The 26,998-nt window shown below is 45.4% G+C and overlaps 1 protein-coding gene across 1 annotated transcript; it reads right to left on the bottom strand.

Moving 5' to 3' along the window:
- Nucleotides 1-1,022: 1,022 nt before the first annotated feature.
- On the bottom strand, nt 1,023-26,014 carry CYP27C1 (cytochrome P450 family 27 subfamily C member 1). The gene is made up of 9 exons (XM_066575562.1): nt 25,738-26,014; nt 11,561-11,751; nt 9,436-9,635; nt 9,132-9,341; nt 8,887-9,050; nt 8,627-8,793; nt 7,489-7,567; nt 5,060-5,263; nt 1,023-2,340 (listed from the first exon to the last, which is right to left on the bottom strand). Exons 1-9 carry the CDS (start codon nt 25,972-25,974, stop codon nt 2,215-2,217), a joined length of 1,578 nt encoding a protein of 525 aa, XP_066431659.1. The 5' UTR covers nt 25,975-26,014; the 3' UTR covers nt 1,023-2,214.
- Nucleotides 26,015-26,998: the final 984 nt, after the last annotated feature.

Raw genomic sequence — 26,998 nt, 5'->3', positions numbered from 1 at the left:
AGCAATACATTGCATATGAGCGGCGCTTTCATACACACACAGAAAATGTTAAAAAAGGGAGGGGGGGGTTCCCTCTGCACATATCCGTGTGATACGCAGCCATGCACAGTGCACTCGCAGCCATATGCGGTCTCCACCGGCAGACCCGAGGTTTATAAAAATCTGCAAGACGTTGCGGGGAGACCTGCAATGTTTTACCGACACCTTCGTGGACATGAGGCCTTACGTGTGCAAACATACGCCGTGAATAGAACCCATGGGTTCGATCGCATGAATAAAAATCTGCCCGATATTCTATTTTAGTACATGTTATACACTGCAATAGGCCGGCGCAGTACGCATCGGATATATAGGAAACCTGCGTAGGCATTGCATTCATTTTATTGCGAGCACGTATATGCACTGTATTTGCATGCACAAAAACCCAAAGGAGCGACAAAATTAGTGGGCGTAAGCCATTTATGGTCACAGAAATACGTATTTATCTGCCCGAAATAAGATTACGCCCACGAGCCCTTACGAGGAGGTTTATTTCTTCGTTTTACTTTTAATATTTAAAACATTGTTTGGGGGGGGGGAGACAACAAACATTTAGATGTTGCAGTCAGCAATGGCCGCAGCATCTGCGGGGTTAATCGGTACAGACAAGTCATTGGATGAGCAAGTTCTCATCTTATCTCCTTTCCTGGGGAAAAAAATAAAAATAATAATCTTAAAAGGCCGACTTCCTACGACCGGATTCCTATTACTGAAACCGCGATCTGTCTGCGCAGAGGATCCACAGTAAATCACACGCATTGGAAGAAGGCACGTACTTTCAGGTTTTTGCTTACACTAGCGGATTAAAAAAAATAAATCACAGCTCTATTTTGCTGCAGTGTGGACAGCCTTTATTGAAGTCAACGGAGGCCACCCAACGTGCAGCTCATATGCAATTAACATGGCGTATGAGCTGTGGGTACCCAACATAAATCGCCAAGCAATGTCATGGGGAATACAAGACTACAAGGGGGGGGGGGGGGGGGGGGGCGGATCTCGGACAGAATCTGCTGTGGGATCCCGAATGCAGAATCCAGCTCGCCCGTCAGAAGCTGGCCAGAGAGCGAATATGTTCTCCGATCAACAATGAAAGGGTGAGAGCATGAACAAGAATTTATGGCGCCCCCTCCTGGGACAGGCAGCAGAATCACAAGTCATATGTTTCTGTAGAATAAGCTGTGTTTGGGTAAATCGTAGTGGGGTGGAGGTAGGATTTTTGAAAGCAAGGAGGAAAAGCAAAACAAAAAAAAAGTTGCGTCATTAAAAAGGCACCCTGTCACCAGGTATTAGCACCATGAACTAAGATACGGCGGGTCCGCAGGAGTCCGGAGGAGGCGTTTCTTACACTTACCCGGCTTTCCGAAGCAGCGCTCTAACTTTCAGGGCTGACAGCGCTGGATCGGGGAAGCTGGGCAAGTACAAGAAACTCGGACTCCAGGGAATGACCGCTATATCTTAGTTTATGGTGCTCATACCTGGTGACAGGTTCCCTTTTCTCTTAAGGGGTTAAACACGCCTAGAGATGTAGAGTCCCTTTGTAAGAAGTTACATCATAAAGGTCTCTATAAGTCCTGACACCTTTGAAAAACGCAGTGAGAGGCGGAACAGCTTTCCTTTTTGGCGCAAACCAATAGGAAGTCTGTCTAAATTTGTTGGTGCCGAGAAAAGGTGCAATTTATGCCAGAAATCTGGTCCCACACCAGTAATAAATGTGCCCCAAGGTTTCTACTCACTGACTTCAAGCAGAGATCTTGACAAATGGTGAAGAACTGAAAAGCAAAGTATATCAGAAAGTTGCAAAACTCTTCATTACACGATGATAGAACTTTAGATAAAAATCAGAGAATCCATATAAAGTTAGAATCCATCAAAACAGTAAAAGGTTCTATACAATCAGCAGAACTCGAGTACGGCCGGAAGATGCAGAGACGCCCTGGGGTCCGGGAAGGTGTCCGTTCCATCTGCTACCCTCAGACACATTCGTTTCTTCCGAGCAGTACAAGGAAAGTGCAAGGTAGATTGTGATGTACATTCAGAAATGCAACAACCTCCTTCATATAAAAGGCTGCGCCGCTTCGCAGACGCTTAACAAGTCCGGATTTTAAAAACGTTCTCCTGCTGGAGGTGGTAGTTCTCCAGTCATAATGGTCACAGCAGCTGTAGATCACCCCTCGGTCACTGTCCTTCCCTCCGGTCCGTGTATCGTACATTGATCGCCCCCGCTGGGCAGAGCAGTCCGTGTGTTTTTGGAAGGACACTTTGCGTCTTCGGTGAGGTCCTAATCTCAAATTTCTGAAGGAGCTGCAAGAAAATATGTGAAAGACGGACAGAAAATTAGGATCAGGCCATTTACTGTGGAGGTCAGAACATAATTAACTCCTTAATGACACGCCCCGCCCCACATTTTCGTTTTTTCCTCCCCCCTTTAAAAAAAAAGCATAACTGCTTTATCCATCGATGTCGCTGTATGACGTCTTGCTTTTTGCAGGACAAGTTGTATTTTTTAATGGCGCCATTTAAAATACCATATAATGTACTGAAAAAAAAAAAAAACCCAATTCTGCCATCTTTCACTGCATCTTGTTTCTACGGTGCACAAACTGCAACCAAAGCGACATAACTTTATTCTATGGGTCGGTACGATTACTACGATACCAAACTTTTTTTTTTTTTTACTATACTATTTTTCTCAAAGACATTTAATTTTTTTCAATTATTTTCTGCTGCCATCTTCTGCGCACAATACCTTTTTTATTTTTCCGTCAACGTAGTTGAGCGAGGGGTCGTTTTTTGTGGGATGTCCTGTAGTTTCTGATAGTACTAATTCATAGTACATACGGCTTTTTGATCGCTTTTTATTGCGTTTTTCTGGGAGACAGGGTAACTGAAAAAGTGCATTTCTGGCGTTATTTTTTTTTTCCCCCCTTCGGACGAAAGGAAAATAATGCGCTACTTTGATAGATCGGACTTTGATGGACACGGCAATACCAAATATGTATTTTTATTTTAGGATTTAGATTTTTTAATAATAGATATGGCAAAAAGGGGGGTGATTTAAACTTAAGACTTTTTTTTACAATTAATAAAACTTTATTGATTTTTTTTTTTTTTTTTTTTTTTTTAACTTCACTTTGAAGTTCCCCTGGAGAACTACAACCAGCGATGCTTTGATCGCTCCTGCATTACGTCATACTGCCATTTGACAGGCAGTCTATCAAGCCACCCCACGGGGATGGCTTGATAGGCAGTCTGCTAAGGCAACCCTGGGGCCTTTTAAAAGGCCCCCGGCTGCCATAACACCTTCACTGCTCCCCTTAAGGTTGGGATTTTAGAATGTAATTAGGCCTATATAGCGGATGTGGCTCCATTTTTCTGATACAAAGCTGCAAATCACCTAAGCAGAGAGAGTAAAATGATTTTTTCCTGGTTACCTGAAGTTACCACTAGGGGGAGCTCTGTGAAGACAGATTTTTGAAGGTTAAGGTTTGCTATATAGATCTCTACGTAGCGAGCGTCCCTTAGGGGCCTTCTACACAAGCTGACAAAATCATTCAGATTCCCGCTATCAGCAACAATCTGAACAATTGTCAGTCAGTGTAAAGGCATGCCCCGAATGAACGATGAATAATTGCTTTTATACATGCCTAAAAAAACAAACAATGACTCCACCTGTGTAAACAGGAAGTCGTTCATCTATGAATGATTGCCCATTTACTATGAATGGCAGTGGAATGATCCCCAGCCACTCCGCCTCCATTCACTGAGCGATGATCACACCTGTGTGAAAGCTCAAGGGTGATCATAATTGGGACGAGCGTCCGGCATCTGCGCCCAACAGGTCGTCCCGTTTAAAAGGACAGTTAGTGGCAAATGGAGGCAGTAAAAGGGAGCAAAGTCTTTACATGATGACCACAAATAATTGGACCAGTTATAATTAGGGTCTCACATGCAAATTGTGAGAGTCTTGCTGCCCAAATGCCTGTCAGTCAGTAATTAGCCCCTTCAAGACCAAAGCCTTTTTGTGCCTTAATAACCAAGCCAAATTTTATAAATCTGGTGTGTACCACTGAGAGAGAATGACTCCACACAGTCGTCACATATTAGGTGGTAGAAGCAGACCACTGTGATTTGCACATACTGCAGTTTTAAAAGAAATGGCAATTTAAAAATGTGAAAATATGCACATAATGTACTCATTTTTATCAGATATACATTTGAAAACTTTTGCATCCTTCTGAGCAGTTTAGGAGATTAATGTAATATTAAAGAAATTTGGACAATTGTAAAAGATTGGTGGCTTATCCATAATATAGACTATCAGTCGAATATCAGCAAGGGTTCACCGTACGGGGCCCCTGCTGATCAGCTGTTCTCTAGGCTGGTGCGCTTGTACACAGTGCTGATTTCTACAGGAAGTAGACAGCTCCATCCTCACTGCAGTGGCCAGGCTTTGTATTACAGGGCTTTCACTTCAGTTGAAACTTTGCCTGCAATACCAAGACTAGCCACTGCAGTGGAAACAGAGCTGTCTGCTTCCTGCAGAAATCAGCTCAGTGCACGAGCACAATGGTACGGTAAACAGCACTTAAGACTCCCGCTGAATCACTATTGATGGCGTATACTGTGGTAAAGCTATCAATATATAGTATAAAACTAGACAACTCCTTTAAAAAAAAAAAAAAAAAAAAAAAAGTCCTCATCAGGACTTTGAGGAACATCCCCATTATCACCTCAGTATGCACATGGCTGGGAGTCTATTAGTCTTATACACACATAGGAGGGTTGTACTTTACTGGTTTCCATATCCCCATTGAATGTGTTCTGTACATACATCCATTCCTGCAAAATGACTACGCATAAAAGAGGCATCCCCCTCCCCCATCTCAACATAGGGCTCTACCTGCACAAAGATGCATCCGAGGGGCGGATTCGCTACAATGGCTGCAGGCGGTTAACCGCAGACCCCTAACCACTGATCACACCCTCTAGGTTTCTGTCCATTCCACCATTCCTCGTTTACCTGTATAAGCACCAGGTGAATCTCCAGTTCTGCGACCCTCCTCCCGATGCAGCTGCGAATTCCGTAACCAAAGGGGATGGAGCCAAAGTTCTCAACTCTATCCAGATATCCGTGCCGTAACCAGCGACTAGGCTGGAAATCTTCTGCCGCTGAGAAGTATTCCTTGTCATACGAGGTGGAATAATGGCATAATGCCAGCTGGGTCTAGGGAAACACAAAGGATATCACTGAAAATACCTGGCACCAACTAGGAGAGGAAGGACATCCTACAGGTTCTTTACTGTAAGAGCAGTGAGGCTGCGGAACTCTGCCTGAGGACGTGGTGATGGCAAAATCCATAGAGGAGTTTAAGAGAGGAATAGATGCCTTTCTAGAGTGCTACAATATTACAGTATATAGACATTAACCAGCGGGGTTGTTGATCCGAGTCTTCGAGTCAGGTAGGAACTTTCGAAACGTTAATCCAGGGATTATTCTGACTGCCATTATGGAGTTGGGAAGGAGTATTTTGCCCCACAGGGGTCCAATTGGCTCCTGCCTCGTTTTTTTTTGCCTTCGTGTGGATCAACAAGGGTGGTGGAAACAGGCTGAACTGGATGGACATAGTCTCCCGTCAGCCTAACATACTAGCTTACAGGTGACCCAACAGAAGACCAACAAGATCAACGGTCATCTCTTCCAGGGAAGGCTGGGTGACAACCTATATGCCCACAAACTCCTACATGACTATAATCATACATCCTAGTCTCCCAGGAGCCTGGGAAAGCTGGATCATGAATGTTATGGTTGCCATATTGTCAGCTTCCCCAGAAGAGGATGCTAAAGGGTTTGGCTACACATTTTTAGATTTACAGCTGTACACAGCTTAGGCCTCATACACAGATGTGCCAAAAGTCCAGGGATAGAGGTATGAAAATTGATGTGGCGTTACCACCAGGGGACACTCGGGAACACCCAAACCTGTAGACATTGTGAGGGTTATCTTGTGAACGAGGCTGAACCCCGGCCAGCGTGCTCGTGGTAAGAGGACCTGAATTACCGGAGTTGGAGCGAGGAGTGATAGTGGGCGCCAGACAAACGGAACATTACATTTCTAAAGTTATGCAAGCATTTACCATTTCTTGATCCACAGTGTCATGTGTACCGGGAATACATCATAGAAGGCATCACCACCCATCACCAACATCAAGCTAGAGTTGTCTGTGCAACTAGACAGGTGACCCAAGAAATCACATCCACATTCAATGCAGGAGACGCCGCATACATATCCTACAAGTCAGTGCAGCATTCTTTACCTCGTGAGGTTGATAACTGGACTCTAAAGGACTGGCAAAACGTGGCATGGTCTGAAGAGTCACAGTACCAATTGTTTCAGGTTGAGGGTGGGGTTCATGTGTGGTGCAGACCCTATGAAGTCATGGACCCCAGCTATCAACTAGTGTGCCGGTCGGTGGTGGTTCCATGCTGTTGTGTGGCGTTCTCATGGCATGGGTTGGGTCCACCTAAACAGGTCATTGACCAATGCCCACTAGGTTTCACTGCTTAGTGACCATTTGCAGCCCTTCATGTACCCCACAATGATGGGATATTCCAGCAGGATAATGCACCGTGCCATCGGGCCCAACTAGTCCAGAATTGGTTGTAGAACCATTCTGGAGAGTTTCTATGAATAGTGTGGCCTGCACTTTCACTCAAAATGAGCCCAATCAAGCATTTATGGTAGGTGGTTGAGAGATCCATTCACACCTGGGATCCTGCACCTACAGATACCACAGACCTGGGGGGAATACACAGATGACTCAACATCCCTTCAGGGGTCTTCTGTCCACTTGTGGAATCAATGGCATGTCATGTTGCTGCACTGCGGTGGTCTAGAGGGGTCCTTCACGATCTTCAGTCCCGTCCTGTGACTTTTGGTATGTCAATGTATGATGCAATTAAAGGAGGGAAAGGTCTCTGCCACACACACACACCTATCTATATATAGAACAACCTATTTAATTACTGCATAATAAACTTCTCCTGTTTTAATTCCTCACTTTTTCCTGTTTTAAGAGCTCTTTTTGCTGTCAGCGAAGGAGAAAAGTCTTCTTTGCATTCATAGGCAGCAAACTGATACATAGCTAGTCCTACTCTCAGCTGAAGAGTGGAGAGAATTTTATCCAGTCTGAGAAACAGGTCAGCAGCACAAATCTCTCTACAATGTATCAGTCTGCAGTCCAGGCTGTTGAGCTCACAGAGCATTGTCTACACTGGATACAACACTATCCACTTTTCAGCTGAAGAGTGAATAATGTTGTAGAGAACAGGAGCATCTACATGAACTTTGCAGTCAAAGCTCTGTTCACACCAACGCCGACCAATGGACTAACTTCTAAATGGGACTAGTTATGTTCCTTTATGGCAAGCCTGTGGCTCACGACACTCACTCCTTTAGGGATCAGATATCCTCCGAGAACCATATCCTCTTGGGTCACTCGGCCGTTCCCTGGTAAAACTGGAAATAATCTAATACGAGAAAGAAAATTTAAGTTAAAGCGTGTCCCCCTCAGCTCAGGTCATTCGATCTGGTCCCCAGCAGGTCAAACCCTTAGTCTCAGCCACAGAAAACTAAAAATCATCATCTATGGCCAGCAGGTGAGGGAAGACAACCAAAGTGACTAACTACTTCACTGATATAAGGCAAAGACATAGAAATATGTAAAAGTCTCCCACCCCCCACACCTCCTCCAGATAAAAATAAAATGGACATAAATAAATACAGTAGTGCCTTGGCTTGCGAGCGCCTCAGCTTGCGAGTTTCTTAACATGCGAGCAGGCCCTCTCCTGAATTTTTGCTCTGATTTAAGAGCAAAAACTCAGGTTATGAGCCTGCTCGGAAGTCAAAAAGCTCACAAGCTTATGCTCGGGGAAGGGGAGGAGGGTCGAATACTCACCTACCGCCGGTGTCCTGGTCCTCATGATGTAATTGAATGGCTGCAATTGGTTAACCCAGCATCTGCTTTCATTGGCTGATGCGGTGCTGGATTAACCAATCACAGCATTAGCTTGCTGGAGGCGGGGAATTCAAGATCCGCTTCCAGAAAGAAATGCTCTGTTGGCGTGAAGGAGGACACGGCAGACTGCAGCAGTGATGAAGACCCGAGCGAGGACTGGAATGCCGACGGTAGGCGAGTAATGAGGTTTGTTTTTTTACATTTACTGTAGTGTAGTTAGGGCTTATTTTTGGTGAGGTCCGGAACGGATTAATAGGGTTTTAATTTATTTCAATGGGGAAAATTGATTTGAGATAACAGTGTTTTGGGTTAAGAGTTCCATCATAGAACGAATTAAAAACTCTTAAGCCAAGGCACACTGTACATGAGTGGTATACATACCCCTGGATGTGGCCATAGTAACCAGTATGGAAAACCTCCATTCTTTATACTGCTGGCTGCATTCAGAAAAAACAGTGCACAATAGATTTATATTATGAAGTCCCTGCTTACATCCGAACTAATTAGTAAAGAAAAAAAAATAAGGTTCCTCTAAGAAAAGTGGTTCACCTGCTGGGATCAACCCCCTTACCTGAGAGTCTCCTTCAGCACGGCCCTCACTAGCGGCACCCGTGGGATGTCCTCTGCAGTGGGCACCACGTCCTTCCCAAGGTTCTCAACAATTTGATTGTACACAGTCTGCTGGATCTGAGGGTTCTTGGCCAGCAGGTAGGTTGCCCAGGAGAGAGTAAATGACGTCTGAAGAATGAGGTGCAAAAGAGGGGTAAGTGGTTACATTTTTGCACCCTGTGATCTGCCTCTCCCCCCACCACTTGGTGAAATCTTGTTTACCGTATCGACTCCGGCAAGGAGCATCTCTGTCATGTTAGCGTAGAGTTCCTCTAGGGACAGCTCTTTACTGATCAGTAGTGACGTCAGGAGCCCCCCTTTGACCTCCTTGCCCTTCTCCATCTGGGATTCAATCTCCCTCAACTGATTATCCACATGGATCTGACCTGCAGATTAATAAGGAGATCGTTAAGCAAAAAAAAGATAGAATTTAAAAAGTCCAATTGATGAAAATTCACCATTCTTACTAAATCTGAAGAGCCCGTCCCAGGAGCGACAGAACTCCTCCCATGGTTTAGGGATGAACTGACGCAGCCACTTTGGTATGGCTCCAGCGTACATGGTGGTCTTAAACATGCTGAACATGAGCTCCAGAGCTGCAATATAATCCAAGGTCTGCTGGGGGACGTCATTATTCAGGCAGCCAAGCCGACACTCATACAATATCGTGGCCACAGCTGGTGGAGACAAAGAGCAGGGGGTTATAGAGAACTGTGGAGGAATCCAGAAAAATAAAGTTTGAAAAATATCAGAAGGTCATCAGTTCTTCACCTTCCATGGAGTATTTAAAGTAAAGGTCATTGACGTTGGTCACAGTTTCACCATCAACTTCTTGAGATCGAAGAGTTTGGATCCTCTTGATCAAGTCAGCAACAACTTCATTAATTTCCCCAGAATACACGGCCACATCTCTGGGCTTCAGGATCCTCTGACGTAGAATGCTGCGCATGGTGAGCCACTTCTTACCTTCCCTGTATTAAGAGAAACCAAGAATAACGAGATTCCTATAAAATTATATATGCAGCATGCTGGTATAACCTGGGTATCGCCTGTATATAATTATATATGTTCAGCTGGTATAGGTTATACATCTCCCTGTATATAGTGATATGGACCATGCTGGTATAACCTGGGCATCTTCTGCCTATCTAGCCCTCACTGACTCACTCACTTCCCAGAGTTGTACAAACCTGAAATTTGGTACAACCATTCTTTAGACCTTAGTTAGAAAAAGTAAAGGGGTTGCAACTGGATTTAATTTTAAGGGCATAAGTAAGTGACCCCCTATTTAAATGTACCTAATCTAATTCTTTAACTTCCTAGTGTCATACAAACTTGAAGTCTGCCACAATCATTCTTTAGGTCATAAATAGGAAGTAAAGAGGTTGCAACTTTGATGTTCAATTCTAAGGCCTCATGTCCACGGGGAAAATCATGTCCATGGAGAATCCGTAGCGGGTCCCTCCTGCCCCGCGGACATGAGTGCTGAAAATGAGAATAAGCTTACCTCCCGCCCGCTCCGGATCTCCTTTTCGTCGCGGCGTCATCTTCTCTCCGTCGCGGCCGGATCTTCTTTCTTCGGCTCGGCAGATGCGCAGGATGACGTCGGTGACGTGCCCTGCGCATGCGCCGGCCCGAAGAAAAAAAGATCCGGCCGCGACGGAGAGAAGATGGAGCCTCGGCGAAGGGAAGAACCGGAGCGGGTGAGTAAATTCCTATTTTAGGTCTCCCGCGGATCCGGACGGCTTCCATAGGCTTCAATAGAAGCCCGCGGGAGACCCGCACGAAAATGGAGCATGGTCGAGATTTTTTCATGCTCCATTTTTTTTAAAATCACTTTTATTGACCATCCGCGGGTATTTATCTACCCGCGGGTGGTCAATGCATCCCTATGGGATGCGGATCCGCGTGCAGGAGAAGAGTTAAAATCCGCTGTGGATTTTAATTCTTCTTTTGCCCGTGGACATGAGGCCTTAGTGTGAAAAACTGTGAAAATCCGTGACACACAAGATGGTTTCTCAGAAACCATAAAGCCTATGGAAAGGATTTGTATATTAAGGAGAATCCACCGCTCCCGTGCGTGCATACACGCCGGAGGAGAATCCACCGCTCCCGTGCGTGCATACACGCCGGAGGAGAATCCACCGCTCCCGTGCGTGCATACACGCCGGAGGAGAATCCACCGCTCCCGTGCGTGCATACACGCCGGAGGAGAATCCACCGCTCCCGTGCGTGCATACACGCCGGAGGAGAATCCACCGCTCCCGTGCGTGCATACACGCCGGAGGAGAATCCACCGCTCCCGTGCGTGCATACACGCCGGAGGAGAATCCACCGCTCCCGTGCGTGCATATCCTGAAAGACTGTAAAGTACATAAGCAAGCGGCCATGGATTGCAAGGATGGAGCCTGCCTTTATGGCTAAGAAGTGGCTGCAACCTCCAGTCTGGGGGTAAATTTGAATAAAAAGGGGTGTTACCTTTAGGAATAAAGAGTAAGGAGAGTGGGCGGGGGTGGCACATTCTGCAGAGGGACATCGGTACATGCAGTCTGAGGAGAATCTAACGCTCCTCTATTTGTATACATATTTTATTCATCGGTTCCTCTGAAGTAACCACGACTTCATAAAATTTTCCGAACCTGTAAACACCTGGACCAAATTAACTTGGGTGAAGCCATGTATATCAACTAGTAATTATGTATGTACAGCTCATATAAGTTATACATCTCTTGTATATAGGGATGTGGAGCATGCTGGTATAACCTGGGTATCTTCTGGTATATAGACTTTGACTGTACTTGCACCTGCATTAAGCACATTTACAGTGATTCTAACGGGGAATTGGCAGCCCTCACCTCCTTTGATCATGACCCCATTCAGGAAGAGTACTACTCACGCAGATATTAGACCTGTTGATCGTCCTCTCAGGTCCCTGTACTCCTGCCAAGACTCCATGCTGGCTCTCTGCGGAGTGTCTTTCTCAGCTCGTAGAACTTGAGCAACCATGTCTCTGTCTGCAATCGATACCACAAACTGAAAACCAAAGCGTGACTTGAAGATCCGGCCATATTCGTGGATGTGCTTTTGCTGGAGAGAATGATGTGTATTAGCACTCTTTCACATTGAATTCCAGTAGACACACCAGATCATTCCCAGCACTCTTCACCAAGCCCTTGTTATATCCATGGTCAACTATGCCCCCCACCTCCTATAACTAGAATTTTAGAAGAGGATAATCCGGCTTCTATCTATCACTTTGACCGCAGAAATCACTGTCTGCAGGCAGCAGCTCATATCCCACGATGTCCTATCAGAACCTATAGTTCTACAAATCATAGCAAATTCTGGCTGGAGGGACAAAGATGCAAGTGCGGGGCACAGGAGAGGCGGCAGGCTGCGCTCTGTACAACAGCATGCAGCATGTCACAGGCAGTGTGCAAACTACAGCCCAGTCAGGGGCAGAGATGACAGGTTGGTAATAGTCGTAGATCATCTGTAACCGGCTGCGGGTGATGGTGAGACAGGTTCTGGATGGCACAGGCATGATAGACGGAGGCGGCACATTTTAACATAACAGGTCCCATAGGAGGGTTCTTGTATTTTAACGTTACGTAATAAATGGGTAGCATAAATGCTCACTTAAAATAGATACGGTAGTACTCCTAAAGAGACAGTAAATTTTTGACATTTTAACCACACAGTCGCTCATCATACCTACATTGGTTCCTCATTAGTTCGGCACATGATTTTTTCATCACTTCTTCATCTTGTCACCTTTTGTTACTGCGGTGCAACCGCTAAATACATCATCTCTATGGCCATAAGGTTCAGTAAAGCATATTCTTGAAATATATGCTGCCTCTGTCATGGTCATGCTATCCTAAACCTGTGGCGCACCACCACCCACAATAGGCGTACCGTTGGGGGTTCAACAGTCCAGTGGTGGTGTCATAGTCTGGGGAGGGGTTTCCTCATCACGGCCTAAGTCCATTGGTCACCATACCACAATCCTTGAATGGTGAATGCTACAGGGACCCATTAGCTGACCATCTGCACCCATTATTTTCAGGAAGTCTTCCCCAACCACAGTGCCATCTTTCAACAGGACACCGCTCCATGTCATTGAGCTCAGATCACTAGGAAGTGGTTGAAGGAACAGGACAATGAATTCTTCAAACTGCCCGGACTGTAACCCCCTTAAACATGCTAGAAAGGGCCACGAGATCTGCTCCCACTTATCTACAAAATGTGCAGAAACTGACGGAGCTGCTGAAGCGAAAATGAGTCACGTTGAGTATGGAGGAGGTTTTCCCCTTGTGGAATTTGTTCCACTACATCTGAAATCCAGGACCTCCCAAAAAGGTGGACTAACCAGTTATTGAGTAGGTGTAGCTAAGGCAGCAATGACATCTCTGCTAGACTATGGTAGCAGCAATGCTGTGCTGAGGGCAGCTTTACATGGAGTATAGAACTCATTGATATCAATGGGTCCATACACATCTTCAATTTTTTGGGGCGCATGTTTTTTTTGTATCTCTTAAAGCTATATTGCTGAAGTGGAGATCACTCCTCCAGAAAGACGTTAAGAGGAGTTTTCCACGCAGCGGCCACTGTCACAGGGTTCACAGCGGAAGCTGCTGCTCCGACCCGTGTAGTGGCTGGCGCAACTCTTATTCAAGTTAATGGGAGCTGCTCCTGCAGTTACAGGTGCCGGCCATTACACAGGCATTAGAGCAGCAGCTTTCACTCCGACCCCGGCGTATCCTGGCACCGACAGCCCCCGCTGCCTGGAAAATCCCTGCGCTTGCATGTTTTTAAAAGTAGCAGAGTTTATAACACGAGGAGACCGCACTTCTTGCATAAAATCTACAACAGAATTCTTAACAACTCACAATAAGTTAGTGGATATAAATGATGCCCAAAATGAGGAGGCAGGCAAGGGTTAAAGCAGAGCAGCTTGGGGAATATCTTACAGATCTCTTTATTGCAGTCCTGACAGATACACCTCAATTAGACCAGTTAATAGACAGACTGCAGCAAATACCAAGACCTAAATCTCCATCTGCATCGACTCCAAGAGATCTTATCGCCCGTTTCCATTTCTACCACTTTAAAGATAAACTGATGCTAGCGGCTAGGAATGTACAAAACCTTCCAGACAGATTTAAAGACACTCCTGTGTTTACTGATCCATCTGCAGCCACTCTGGCAAGGTGTCACAAATTTACGACTGCCACGAAAATTCTGTGTTCCAACAATAATCTGTACAAATGGGGGTTTCCTATGAAATTAGTGGAAACGAGATGGTTGACTGGTATGCCAAGCTGACAGCTTCTCCAAGAGTGGGGACTCACTACTATTCCAAATTCACCTAGTGCAAAGCAAGCTATGAGACCGGAAGATGAATGGGTGACAAAATGAAGCCGCCAAGATGTAAATTATATCAGCGAGTGGCCACACACCGCCTCCCATTTGTGCAAGTTGAAGGGCAGACATAACTATTTCTTACCTTATAATGTAATTTATTGAGGTCAAACATTATTCAGATTTTTTTGATGTTCTTGAGTGCACCATAGCCCAAGAGTGGCATACACTCACATTTTGGTTAAAAGGTTCTTAACTTCTAACCCCCCCCCCCCCCCCCCCCATCACTAAAAAGAGTCGTTGCTTACTCCAGCAGATGTTTATGTCATATTACTATCATTCTTCAAATTGGGCTTGCAATTTACTAGGCTTCTACAGCAGATTCTATACCCACATATTGTTAAGTGGTCACAAGGGGATTAACTGCTTTTATATAAACTCTAGAAATGGTCTTCCACATCAATGTAAAAGGACTTAACAGTCCCTTTTAAAAAGGTCTCCACTTTGGAAAGGCTAAAAGCTTGAAAGCAGATATCTTGTGCTTATAAGAATCGCATCTTAATGAGGCAGGCATTTTCTGGTTAAGATATTTCCCATATATTCTTGCTGCTCCAGCAATTAACACACAAGGAGTAGTCATTGCGGTGAAAAATACTTAAGCTTTTTCTCCAATGCAGACCTTTATCGACCCAGCAGGAAGTTATATTATCTTAGTTTGTTTAATAAATTAAAATTATACTATAGGAATCATTTATAGCCCAAACGAAAAACAAACTAAATTATAAGAATTAGTCTATCCCAATTGTAGGAGATTTTAACAGTGTTAGACTTCATTTACACAAGCCTATATCACCCCCGTTTTCACGGCCAGCTGATATACACTGCCAATCTGATGCACTGGATTACAATGCATCAGTTCAGATGGGCGTATTCCTGTGGCAGAAAAATGGCCGGCCAAGATAGTGCATACAGAGTACATTCCAGGTTTACACTGGCATTAGTTCAGGAACTATCTTTTGTCTGGAATACGGCGGCGGCTCCCATAGACTCCTATGGAAGCTGCCAGAAAAGGGAGGTGGGAGGGAGTTTAGCAGCATTTCTGCTAAACTTTCACCTCTTCCATTGCAAACAGCCAAAAAGGGGCAGGGAGGAGAAGGGGAGGGGGCAAGACAGGCCGGAAGCTAGTTGCTAAGCTCCTGCCACATCCCCTCCCATTGCTGGCAGCTGACAAGGGGCGGGAGCTTAGCACACTAGCTCCCACCCCCTCCCGAGAACCAGCAAGGGGGAGGCAGTTTAGCAGAGCTTTTGTCATTTACAGCACAAGATGATCGCTCAAACATTGAGCGATCACCTTGCATTCTGAGCTGTTTCCCGCTCAGGGTGCCCGAGTGCTGCGAGCAGAGGATGCAGAAGACAAGTGGGGTGTCTCCACTTGTCTTCTGCATCCAGCTGTTCTCCGCTCAGGGAGCGCCTGGCTGTTATACAAGGTGTCCCCGCTTGTCTTCTGCATCCAGCTGTTCCCCGCTCTGCGCGCCCCAGCTGTTATACAGCCAAGCGCTCTGAGGGGGTATGGAGAACAGAGCTGGACCGCTCTGTTCTTCATACCCAGCCTGTCATCAGGGAGCGGGATACAGCTGAAACAATAGTATCAGCTGTATCCCGCTGTGAATCCCTGATAAGACTGAGTGTCAGCACGCTGAAAGACAACGATGAGCAACGGCTTAACGAAAACTGCATGATGTCAGTGCAGTTACACGTAGCGATTATCGTGCAAAAGATGGCTTTGGGCGATAATCGTTGTGTCTAATTGGGCCCTAAATGTAGTAGCTGAAGAGAACAGAGAAAGACAAGTTAAGATTAGATCTCAAATAAGATTATTCACTTGAGTCAATTAAACAAAGCAAAAGACACTGCCCAGCTAGATCAGACATGATACGTAACCCCGAAGACCAATTAGATTTGTATAAATATGAACAAGCGCTGCAGGAAATTAAAGTTATTCTAGTCCAAATAATAAAGCTTGTGGTGAATTAGTAGCATCGGGTCCCAAATCTAGAGCTGCTATCTCTAAAATAGCTTAGGTTTTTAATTCACAGAAGGAAAACATTTAACCCTCAGACTATAGCCCATTAATATACTTCACTTTATACTCTGAGACGCTCATCAACTACCCAACCCACTGCTGTGGTTGAAATACCATTTTGCCCCACAAGGTGTCAGTGCAGCCGTTAGCATTATTCATTTCTGCTAGAGAATCCCATTATTAGGGATCCCAGACATCCAAGCAGCTCTCCGGCCAGGATTGGGAGAAGGATCTATTTATCTATTTACAAGCTATCCAGGAATTGGAGGTACTAGTGAGCTATCCCACAGCTTGGGATACTCACTCAGTGCCGGGTAAGTCCCCTACTTTTACTTTATTTTATTGTCACATCACCATTTAACACTGAAGGAGCGCTATTCTGATCCCAACACCATTGTCATCATTTCTGCTAGAGATATAGGGGCAGGTAGTGTTTCTATTGAGTCACTGAGTGATTGTTCTCAGTAAGAGAAACCAAGTAATCTTGTAGATATGATACCTTTTAACAGTGCAGCAAATGTCCTGTTGGGGGGCTTTATATCGGGAAAAGAGGACAGAAACAGAGCCAAGATGAGATCTCATCACCACTCAATTAGAGAGGGAAAAACGGAATTACCTGTGGCAAAACATTTCTAAGGTCAGGGACACAGCATAGAGCAGATGAGAGTTATCATGGTGAAGGGAAACTTCAAGTCGCAGCGTCACAGAAGAATTTGGGAGTATATATTTATGGCCTAATGTTTGATACCCTCAAGAATGGAATGAACCTCTGCCCGGGATTCTTGCATCAGTGTAGAATATAAAAAGGTCCCAATGATTTGTTTTCCCCTTTTTTTTTTTTAAACTTTATAAAAATTCAGAAATTGGTTTGAAAGAATGTTGCCATCCAATAGGTGGTGCTGCATGGGGTATTTTGCCATCTTCTTCTATATGCAGATTAAAGGAGAAAGAACACACATAAAACGGTCACATTCCTAAGCTCAGTGGACTCATTAAGTATTTATCCCTTTGCTCACTTTGTCTGGTGATTTGAGTGCAATACAGTCTCAACTTTCTGTGTGTGAACATTTGTATTTAGATCAAGAGGGATGTTGTCTCTGCATCATATATGTGCCCCCTCCAACAATAGAAGACCTGAAAGCTTGCTGTATCATCATGTATTTTTGTTAACCATTAAAAAGGTATCATATTTACAAGATTACTTGCTTTCTCTTACTGAAAACAATCACACTTTGCTCTACTGGCTAACAAGGGACCAAACCTCCTTTTTATCATTTTATTGAGTCCCTTAGACTCCTGGCCCTAATGGTTTAACAAACTATTCTCTTTCTTATCAAAATATACAAAATGATGGGTAGAATCCCCAAAGAGATGTTACATGCCACCATTATTACTAAAGCAGAGAAAATCCCAGACAGACCTACAAACTCCTGCCCTAGAGCATTAGTCAACACAGACTTAAGATATACATGCAGAAGATCTTAGCCCCTAGTTTTGTGGACCTTTACCCACTCTGGTTATCAAAATCAGGTAAGATTTGTTAAAGGGGGTTACCAGTGAGAATACTATTGATGAACTATCCTTAGTTGAACGGCTGGGGTCCGTTGCTCGAGACCCCAACCGATCAGCTCAGTTGGCACATGCTGTCAGCGCCACAAATACACAGAGGTCGAAGCAGAAACAGGAGCAGTCCCCGTGCCGACCTTCGTGTAGTGGCCAGCGCTAGTATCTGTGGGCACAGCTCGCCTTGATTTCAAGGTCTGTTAGGAGAAAAGAATAAAAAAAAAAAAAAAAGGGGCTGTGGCAGGAAAAGGTTAATTGTACAACTTCTCAGACTCATCAGCATCCCTCAATATTTTTTTCAGATTTCTTGAATTGCAAGTTTCAGCTGGTCACTGGAGAAGCAGTTCATGATACTCTCCACCAGGTGATGCTCTTACCCCATAGAATGGGCCAAACACGATCCCTGCACAGCTGTGAGCGGGAAGCCGCAGGTGTAAGAAGAGTTGGGAGAGGAGCGTGGGCTGGAAAAAAGCTGGGTTATTTCTATGGCGGCAAAAGATTAAGGAACCGCACGCTGCTCTCTGGTTTGTGGAGTCATTTTTTCCAAGGTGGAGGTCGGCCTCCTCGGCCTCCGCAGGCTGCAGAAACTGTAATTACATCCCATCTGCTAAAATTCCCAAAGAAGAAAAATTTAAAAAGTTTTATTATTTTGCCGAAGTCTTCTCTGCTGATGAAAACCATGTGTCCTCGACATGGACCCCAGCGGCCCGATCACGCTGTCCAAACTGCAGGCCTCCTGTTATAGGGCAGGGGGAGCGGAGCAAATTGGTATACAGGGAGGGGAGTCAAAAAGTTGGATTGGTGCCATATCTCACTACTGATGTTCTGTAAGAGATGGGCTCTGCTCTAACTGCAAAGCTGAAGAGTAGCATGCGAGGAGCAGAAATCCGCTTTCCACATCTCCCACGGATTTCCCCGAAATCCGCAGGACCGCTGCCCTGACTGACATAAGGATACGTACGCGAAGTGGCAGAACATGCAGGAAGTCATCCGCCGTCATTTGTAGATTTGGGTACCGATCTGCATTGAGAGCCCATGGGATGAACATGGGTCCAACAAGGTGATTGCGCCAAATGCCAACCCACATGTTCACGCTGAAATTTGCATTGTCTTCCGATTGGCTCGTGCTCTTACTAGGAATTTGTATTCCATCTGTACTGAATCAGCGCTTCACCGTTCACTAACGAGGTCCCGCAACGATAGCGTTAGCCCTGGACTACAGGGCTCTATGTATGCATCAGCAGAAGGAGGCCTTAAGGCAACAGGACGTAAACTTACATCCTGAGCATGGCAAGGGTTTAGAAGTGGAGCCCGCGCCCTCTGCAGCAGGAGCTCACTGACCGACAACCGGCCTCCCGCTGCAGCAGGAATCAGTGAAAAACACACCTCCCACTGTTAATCCCTTATATGCTGCATTCAGTGTTGATTGCAGCATGTAAAGGGTTCACAGAGGCAGTGCGCTCTCTGACATAATCGGCATGCCGTGATATCATCGCAGGGGGGGCTGATGGGTTGCCATGACACAGGAAGCCATCACCTGGCGTCAAGGTCTACCATGGCATATGATCGCTTGCAATATAGTGATAATACAATGCAGTACAGACATACTGCAATATGTTACCATAGCGATCATACAATCGTCCATTCAAGTCCCGTACAACTTTTAAAACGCCCGTGTGCGAGTAGGAGGAAATAGTGTATTTGGTAAAAGTTATTTCTTATGAGGGAAAGCAGGAACAAGTCGCAGTAATCTTTGCTTCCCATGAATAGAATGCTAGGACTGCAGTGAAGACTGACAGAAAAGCAGAACAAAGAGAGAGAGGGGATTAGGTCTGCAACAACCACCAATAAGCTCCATAATGGCGACTATTCTCAGTCTGCGCCCGTTCCTTGTGCAGGTGACCAGAAATAGCAGAACAGGACATGAAAACAGCAGATTCTGCTGGAAGGATCCGTCTGTAGCTGAGGAATTTAATTTGTCCATTTCACAAGGGGAATTGTGAGGATATTTCAGCGAAGGCAGCTGCTTGGCAACCGGCCCAGGAAATCCGAACACTAAATGTGAGAGCGCCGAAATAAGTCACTTTGTAAATATTTCAGCCTTTCCCTGGTATCCCAGCGGCTGCAGCGCGATGTTACCGGCAAAATTCAAGATGCATGAGACGGAACGAGAAGATCTGACGCCGAGAAATGTCCAAAAAGATAGAGAGCAATCGCCGTACGGTGAAGAGTTATTCTAAACATGGCGGAATCTATTAAGACTTTGTACATCAGTCTTGGGCCGTATTTACACGGGCGATTTTATTGTGTAAGTTTTGCGCACTGAGACACAACGTTCGCACAAAAGTAGAAACCGTTATTTGCAATGGTGTATTTACAGGGGAGATTTTTTAAATCTCGAAGTAATGCAGAAAAGTCGCAGCATGTCCTATTTTTTGCGGCAATTTCACCCATTATTTCCTATTGGAGTAAAAAAAAAAAAATTTAAAAAAACAAACACTTGCGTCCCATTCGCGTGCAATTTTCATTCTGTCTATTGAAGTAACAGGTGATTTACAAGCGTATATAACACGCCCGTGAAAACCGCATGCCCAGAGATATGATGAAGCGGGGGTGATCGCGGGTTTGGGGCCAATATCACCCTCACTCCTGTTAATGCATTGGAGTAAATTGTGCAAAGTGTATTAAGAAGCGCATTTTGGGCCATCCTAAAAGGCAGGCAATGAAATTTGTGCTACAATTTACGTCACTTTCTGTCTGTCGATGCGTTCAGACAGTCTGCTGCAGATCTGCACCAAACCAGCCATGTGTGAACGCACTCTGAGGGCCAATAAATCGCTCAGTGTGCGCCATCTGCGCCTGACAGGTTGCCCCATGTAAAAGGGCCCTTAGGGACGGCAAATCTGTTGGAAAGGTGTCAACCAGAGATGAGCGAACGTGCTCGTTTAGGACAATTACTCGATCGAGCATCGCTTTTTTCGAGTAACTGCCTACTCGGGCGAAAAGATTCGGGGGGCAGCAGGGGGGAGCCCTCTCTTTCTCCCCCCCCCCCCCCCCACCCCCCCGAATCTTTTCGCCTGATTAGGCAGTTACTCGAAAAAAAGCGATGCTCGATCGAGTAATTGTCCTAAACGAGCACGTTCGCTCATCTCTAGTGCCAACCAAACCCCCTCCTAGATAACTCCACCCACTTCTATTGCCATTTTTTTCAAAAGCTCCATTCCACAATCCCAGATAAAACTCTGCGGCATGCTGCGCTATTTAATCCGGAGGATGCCGGAGAGTAGAATATAAACCGGTCGGACCTCATTATAGTCATTGAGGCGCCGCTTGTTTCCATCAGAGTGAATCCTGCTTTCTGCGGCAGTGTGAACGAGCCCTTATGGTGATAATACAGTGTGCGCCATTTAATACGTTCCCATAAGGCGTTCAAATGAAGGAGTTCTTTCTCCAGGCGGGTTCTGTCCTTCTCGGAATCGGATGGAGCTCGTATGCGCACATTCTCCATGTGAATACACCCTAAAGCCCCATTTAGACACAGATTATTGCTCGAAATTCGTGAAAACACCCCAAGTGAGCGACGGTTTGGCTTTTTAAAGACGGACGTTTTTAACCTAATGAAAATCTTTGGTAAATGTTGGGCTTTTCCGACGCTGTATCATCATCATGTCGGGTCTGCACCGAAAGCTCCTCTCAAACCGCTGGACGACTAAACGAGGTCATTGTGACCAAACGAGAAGCAAACGGCCGAACGATGGACTGAAAGACAACGATGAGCGAATCTTTAACGAAAACTGCACAACGGGCACAAGAGAGAAAAGGATTATCGCCAGGGGCGTAACTAAAGGCTCAGGGGCCCTGATGCAAAACGTGAGCTGCCCCCCCCCCCCCCCCCTCTATCTGTATCTGTACCCGTACCCATACCTAAACCATGCTGCACAGAGACATAACTTGAAGCTTCTGGGCCCCAATGCAAAACCTGTAACAGGGCCCCCAACTATAATGCTTTATTCATAGTACTGGGCTCCCTATATGGAGAACAGAGGCCTATGGGGCCCCTAAGGCTCCTGGGCCCAGGTGCAACCGCATCCCCTGTAGTTACGCCCCTGATTATCGCTTAAACAACGGCTTTAGAGCGAATTTTGAGCAATAATCGTTGTGTCTACATCAGCCTTTAGGCGAGGGCCGCACTGCAACATGTCAATTGGGAGGTTATTTCTAATGACTGGCAGTGGAAGTGTGACCTAAAGCCACTTCATTGGATTTGGAGCGCAGGTCACAATTCGCATGCAACTTTGTCCACCATAGACATCCATGTAAGTCCCACGGGCTGCGGCTTTCCTGAAGTTTGGCCGTTTTTTGTTTTTTTTACAGCCAACTCGCCGCTCTGAAGCAGTTGTGTGATTGTCATATAACGGCCATCCTAGCCCCAGGGCTCATTCACAAATGCGCATTTTCTGGCCGTTCTTTTTTAGTGGCATCACCTGACCAGCAGCATGGCGTTCACTAGAGGCTGACAGCACAAAGAGTTGCAAGGTAGGGCCTCCTGCCCACTTACGTTTTTTTAATGCGATTGTCAATGGGACTTTCTAATGTCAAAAATGTATCGCAAGTTTGTGCTTCGTGATATTTGTGCGATGCGTTTTTAACATTGGAAAGTCCCATTGACAATCTAGGGGGTAGGAGCGTAAGGGGGAGCGCCGTAGCAGCCGACTGCTTGTCAAGATCTGCATTTATTGCGCATTTTGACACGTAATCGCTGAGGAATTTGACTGAAAAATTTGCAACATTTCCACTACATATCCGCCTACCCATTAGGCTGGATTCACTCAAACGGGGCGTAATTGCTGCAGCATTTTCGCCTGCGACTTTAATCCCAGGATTAGCCTGCAAAGTGGACAGGATTTGCAAAAAGCTCATTCACACACTGCGGCCAAGCTTCACTGAAATTATCATGCGGCGCGGAATTCAAAGACGCGGCATGTTAATTCTTTTCCAGTTTCTGCGGCGGCCTCTCTCCTCTCTATTGGGAGAGATAGCCGCAGCGGAATGCAGGCAGCGAAGCCGCTCCAAAACCCGCAGCGAAAGGCCTCAGATTTTGAAGCTGCATTTTCCTTGTGGAAATCTCGCTGTATTTCCGTGCGGTCATTCCGCAGGATTTCAGTCCCGTGTGAATCCAGCCTAAGGGATTTTTTGGGGTTTTGTTTTTTTTTCTTCTTCCGGCTGTAGTTACACGGGCTAGTGACATGTGGGTCATTGAAAAACGGAATGTTTTCCATGCGGTTTTCCTGCACATGCGACACATTTTTGCCTAATAAAATGTACAATTTCCATCACTTTTTGACACTCAAAAAAAAAACTAAGTGAATGCATCACGCTCGCACGCAACTCATGTTGCCATTTTTTCTTCACACTTCCATATTAAATAATGGGCGATTCTTGATCAAGAATAGCCCAAACATAGAAATACCGCAGCATGTCCCGCCCCATGCTACTCATCGCTTGTGTATATTAACCCATTAAAGATTTTGGACAGAACTTGCATGTGGGGGAAAAAAAAAAAAATAGCCCTTCCGTGGAAATACAGCCTGAGGGAAGTTAGTAATCTATAGAAGAGCGATGACAGCGCTGCCTGCCACTACCACGCCTATCATTCCTGTCTAATCTCTGCTAACTACATCCGGACAAGTCAGTGGTGGACTGCAGGTACAGACACGGAGACAGCGGATCACATTACCCCATGACCAAATACCAAACACTTGCCCATGCCATGGAAGAGGAGAACAAAGGACAAGAAGTCACCTGCAGAGTGCCAACCTGAAGGACCTTTCACAGGGATACAATTGTTCCACAACGCACAGCGGAATTCGCCTTCAGGTAGAAAGTTCTGCACCAAAATCTGCATGTCTAATATGCAAATTATGATGCAGAATTGAAAAGTCTGCATTAAAAAGTAACATTTCTGGCGCATTCATACTGGCGTAAGATACGCCCCATATAACATGCATCATTTTCACACACAGAGCGATAATACAGAGTGCCGAATTCTCATTACGGTATTCAGACCTGCATCTTTCACATGTGTGAAAAATAAATTACGCATGTCCGATTTTGGCTCATGTTATGGACCAAATAGCCCGTTTAAGTCGATAGGATTGCGTAAATACACATGATACATGCAGAATTACACACAACCAATGGGGCATTCTACATTTATTTTTAAATACGCAGGAAAAAAAAAGAAGCAGCAAGATGGTCCGAAATAGGCACTAAATTGGCAAAGTGGCAAACCATGAATATGCTGCATATTCACGGACCAAAACTATATGCCCCCACCCACCCACCCCCAGTCATTGAGCTTTTAGGCCGTCTTCTCACAGGCGATTTTCCCGTGCAGGTTCTGTCCGATTTCGATCGCGTGAGAAAAGAACTCATTCATTTGAACAGGTTTATTCAGACGAGCGATTTTACCCTCAATGTCTGAGTTGGCAAAACCACAGCAGGTCCTATTTTTGGACAATTCTTGTTCAAGAATCACTCATTTTCTATGGGAGCATTAAAAAAAACAAAAAAAAAAACATTACACTCATTCCATGTGAGTATAATCCATTTGGCTATTGGAGCTACATGCGATTTTTTCACATGTGTGAGAATCACAAACTCTGATGCAAATTACGCATTTTTTTATCAGACAAAAAAAAAAAGAGGAAACACCCATCGCACATGCATAAACATTTTCATTTTTGACTGACCTACAACGCGTGCGCCAATATGGATACCCACTTAGACCAGCAGCGCTGCTGAGAAGTGTATCTAAGCCTGTCCCGTGTGAGCTTGTCCGTAAAGCAACATTTACACAGGCGAGTGCGATCTCGAGCCAAGAAACTCAGCCCGATATCACGCTTACCAATGTGCGATTTTCACAGCATTACGAAGAGTTTTTGATTTGAAAACACGAAAAAAAAACAATTGCCTTACATGCACCCAAGTGTTTCTTATTGACTTCAATGGGAAACATCACATTGAACGGCATGCGAGTGTCATGCAAGGTCGTTCGTGGTCCCATTAAAAGCAATAAGTAAGGGGTTCTGAGAAAATGCCCAAAGATAGAACATGCTGCGATTGCTTTTTTCCTCGCAGCGTCATAATCGCTTATGTGAATCAATCCATTCAAAAGAATGGATTTCATAGTCATGTCAGCTGTATGTGCATCGCGAGAATATAGTTTGTGTGAATAAGCCCTCAAGCAGAGGTATCTATGCATCAGGCCACGCAGAACGACTGCGGGGCGGCCAAAAACAACATCAACGTCCCATTTTATTTAGGGCTGACCAATGCAGATACAGAACATCAGAACGGTCTGTTCCGAACCAAATGTTTGTAGGTTAAACGGTTGATGCGAACAATTCCATCATCTGTAAGATCAATCTGATTGATCAGAGATCTGCCTGTGATTGTGTCCGCTGGATCCAACCTCCAACCATATCCAGTGCATCTCAGCTAGGATACAGAGTAGCAGCTCTGCTAGTTACAATGTATCGCTCTGTATATAAACACTCACTCTGCACCACGCCCACCTCCATTACTCTGCACATGAGTGGGCGGGGATTGCTGACAGCAGATACTGAGGCCACGCCCATGGTTGTATAACTGCAGATCAGAACACGTGGGAGCCAGAGAGGAGATAGTTAAACTGTTGCTTAATTACACATTTTAACCCCCACAGTTCCAGAAAATCCCAACCCAGACCCCCCCACCCTCTCCCAGACACCAGGACTCCTATAGTCGCTGCAGGCAATACACAAACATTAACTCCTTTATCCCCAAATCTGATGCTGCAGATGATTGCATCTGCTGCTAACATGCATGACACCTGATGATGAGCCCCACCAGGAAAAAGAATTAAAAAACGACACTATAGTCCCATGAGACACAGCAGCCCACAAATCACAGTAACACATCGCAACAAGCCCCCTTCAAAACACTAATTATTTGACCCTGATGAAGCAGCCTCCCTCTCCCCAGTATCCAGTCCCATCCCCCTCCCTTGTGCCACCCATTACCTGGAGCTCATGGATGCGGCTGAACCCATCTCTCCAAAAGAACTCCACCAGGTTGGTAAGGGTGCTAGGTCCTGGCATCTCCTTCAGGCTCTTCACCAACGCCTCTTCCCTTCTCCTCCTCACCCCCCTGGTCTCAGTGCCCCCCACCTCCTCCTTGACAGCACTGGGGAGCCTATGCACCCCCCTTCTGCAGAGCCCCAAAACTTGCAGCTGCTGCCTGCCCCCCAGCAGAGCCATCCTCCCTCTGTGCTCTGGCTGGTGCTCTGCTGCTGACTGCCCGGGCATCAGCTTACACCATTATTAAAGCCTCCCTCCCCCCCATCCCAGGAGGAAGGGGGGTGGTCACAGAGGCTGCAATCAATGGCTTCTTCATGGAAGTCTCACCAAGGCAGGGGGGACCCCACTGCACAGGACCCCCAGCATTAACCCTTCTTCAACTCTCATATAAACTTTTTACTTTTTCCTTCAATCTTTTGGAGTGAAGACACAAGAAATGATTGTTTCTATCTGTTTTGCCCCTTTCTTGTGTTTTAGTTCACTATTTGTAACATTTACTTTACAGGAAGAAACAGCCAGAATCTTCTGAAAAGATCAGCCATAATATTTCCATGGATGGCATTTACGAATTGTTTGGCTTTAATAGGAGTGAAAAAACAATAAGCCAATGGGAGAAACTGCCATAAGAAAAGATGGGAAATGAGCATGAAGAGGCTAAAAATTACACAGAGTGCAATTACACATCCCGCTCTGGGCGCGCTGTCTCCCATTCATTTCTATGGGAGAACGTGTGCACAGAGCCAGCTGAAAAGAGTCACGCTGTGTGCACATGCCAACTCTGTGGGCACGTAGGGCAGGAACAGAGCACCCGTGAGTATGAAACACAGCTCCCTGGACTGCCATTCCATCAACTTTGAGTCCCATATTGTAGTTTATCGGGTTCAAAGGTGATGACAGATTCCCTTTAAGGGGTAGGGACACACCTAGGGTAGAGAATATCTATCTGTCTACCTGTCTGTCTGTCTAATATCATCTATCTATCTAGCCTATCTATCTATCTATCTATCTATCTATCTATCTATCTATCTATCTATCTATCTATCTATCTATCTATCTATCTATCTATCTATCTAGCCTATCTATCTATCTATCTATCTATCTATCTATCTATCTATCTATCTATCTATCTATCTATCTATCTATCTATCTGTCTGTCTGTCTGTCTGTCTGTCTGTCTGTCTGATATCATCTATCTATCTAATCT

The sequence above is a fragment of the Eleutherodactylus coqui genome, chromosome 8 (assembly GCF_035609145.1).
Source record: "Eleutherodactylus coqui strain aEleCoq1 chromosome 8, aEleCoq1.hap1, whole genome shotgun sequence".
NCBI lineage: Eukaryota > Metazoa > Chordata > Amphibia > Anura > Eleutherodactylidae > Eleutherodactylus > Eleutherodactylus coqui.
The sequence above is the reverse complement of the archived record's forward strand: the minus strand, read 5'-3'. Positions and strand labels throughout refer to the sequence as shown.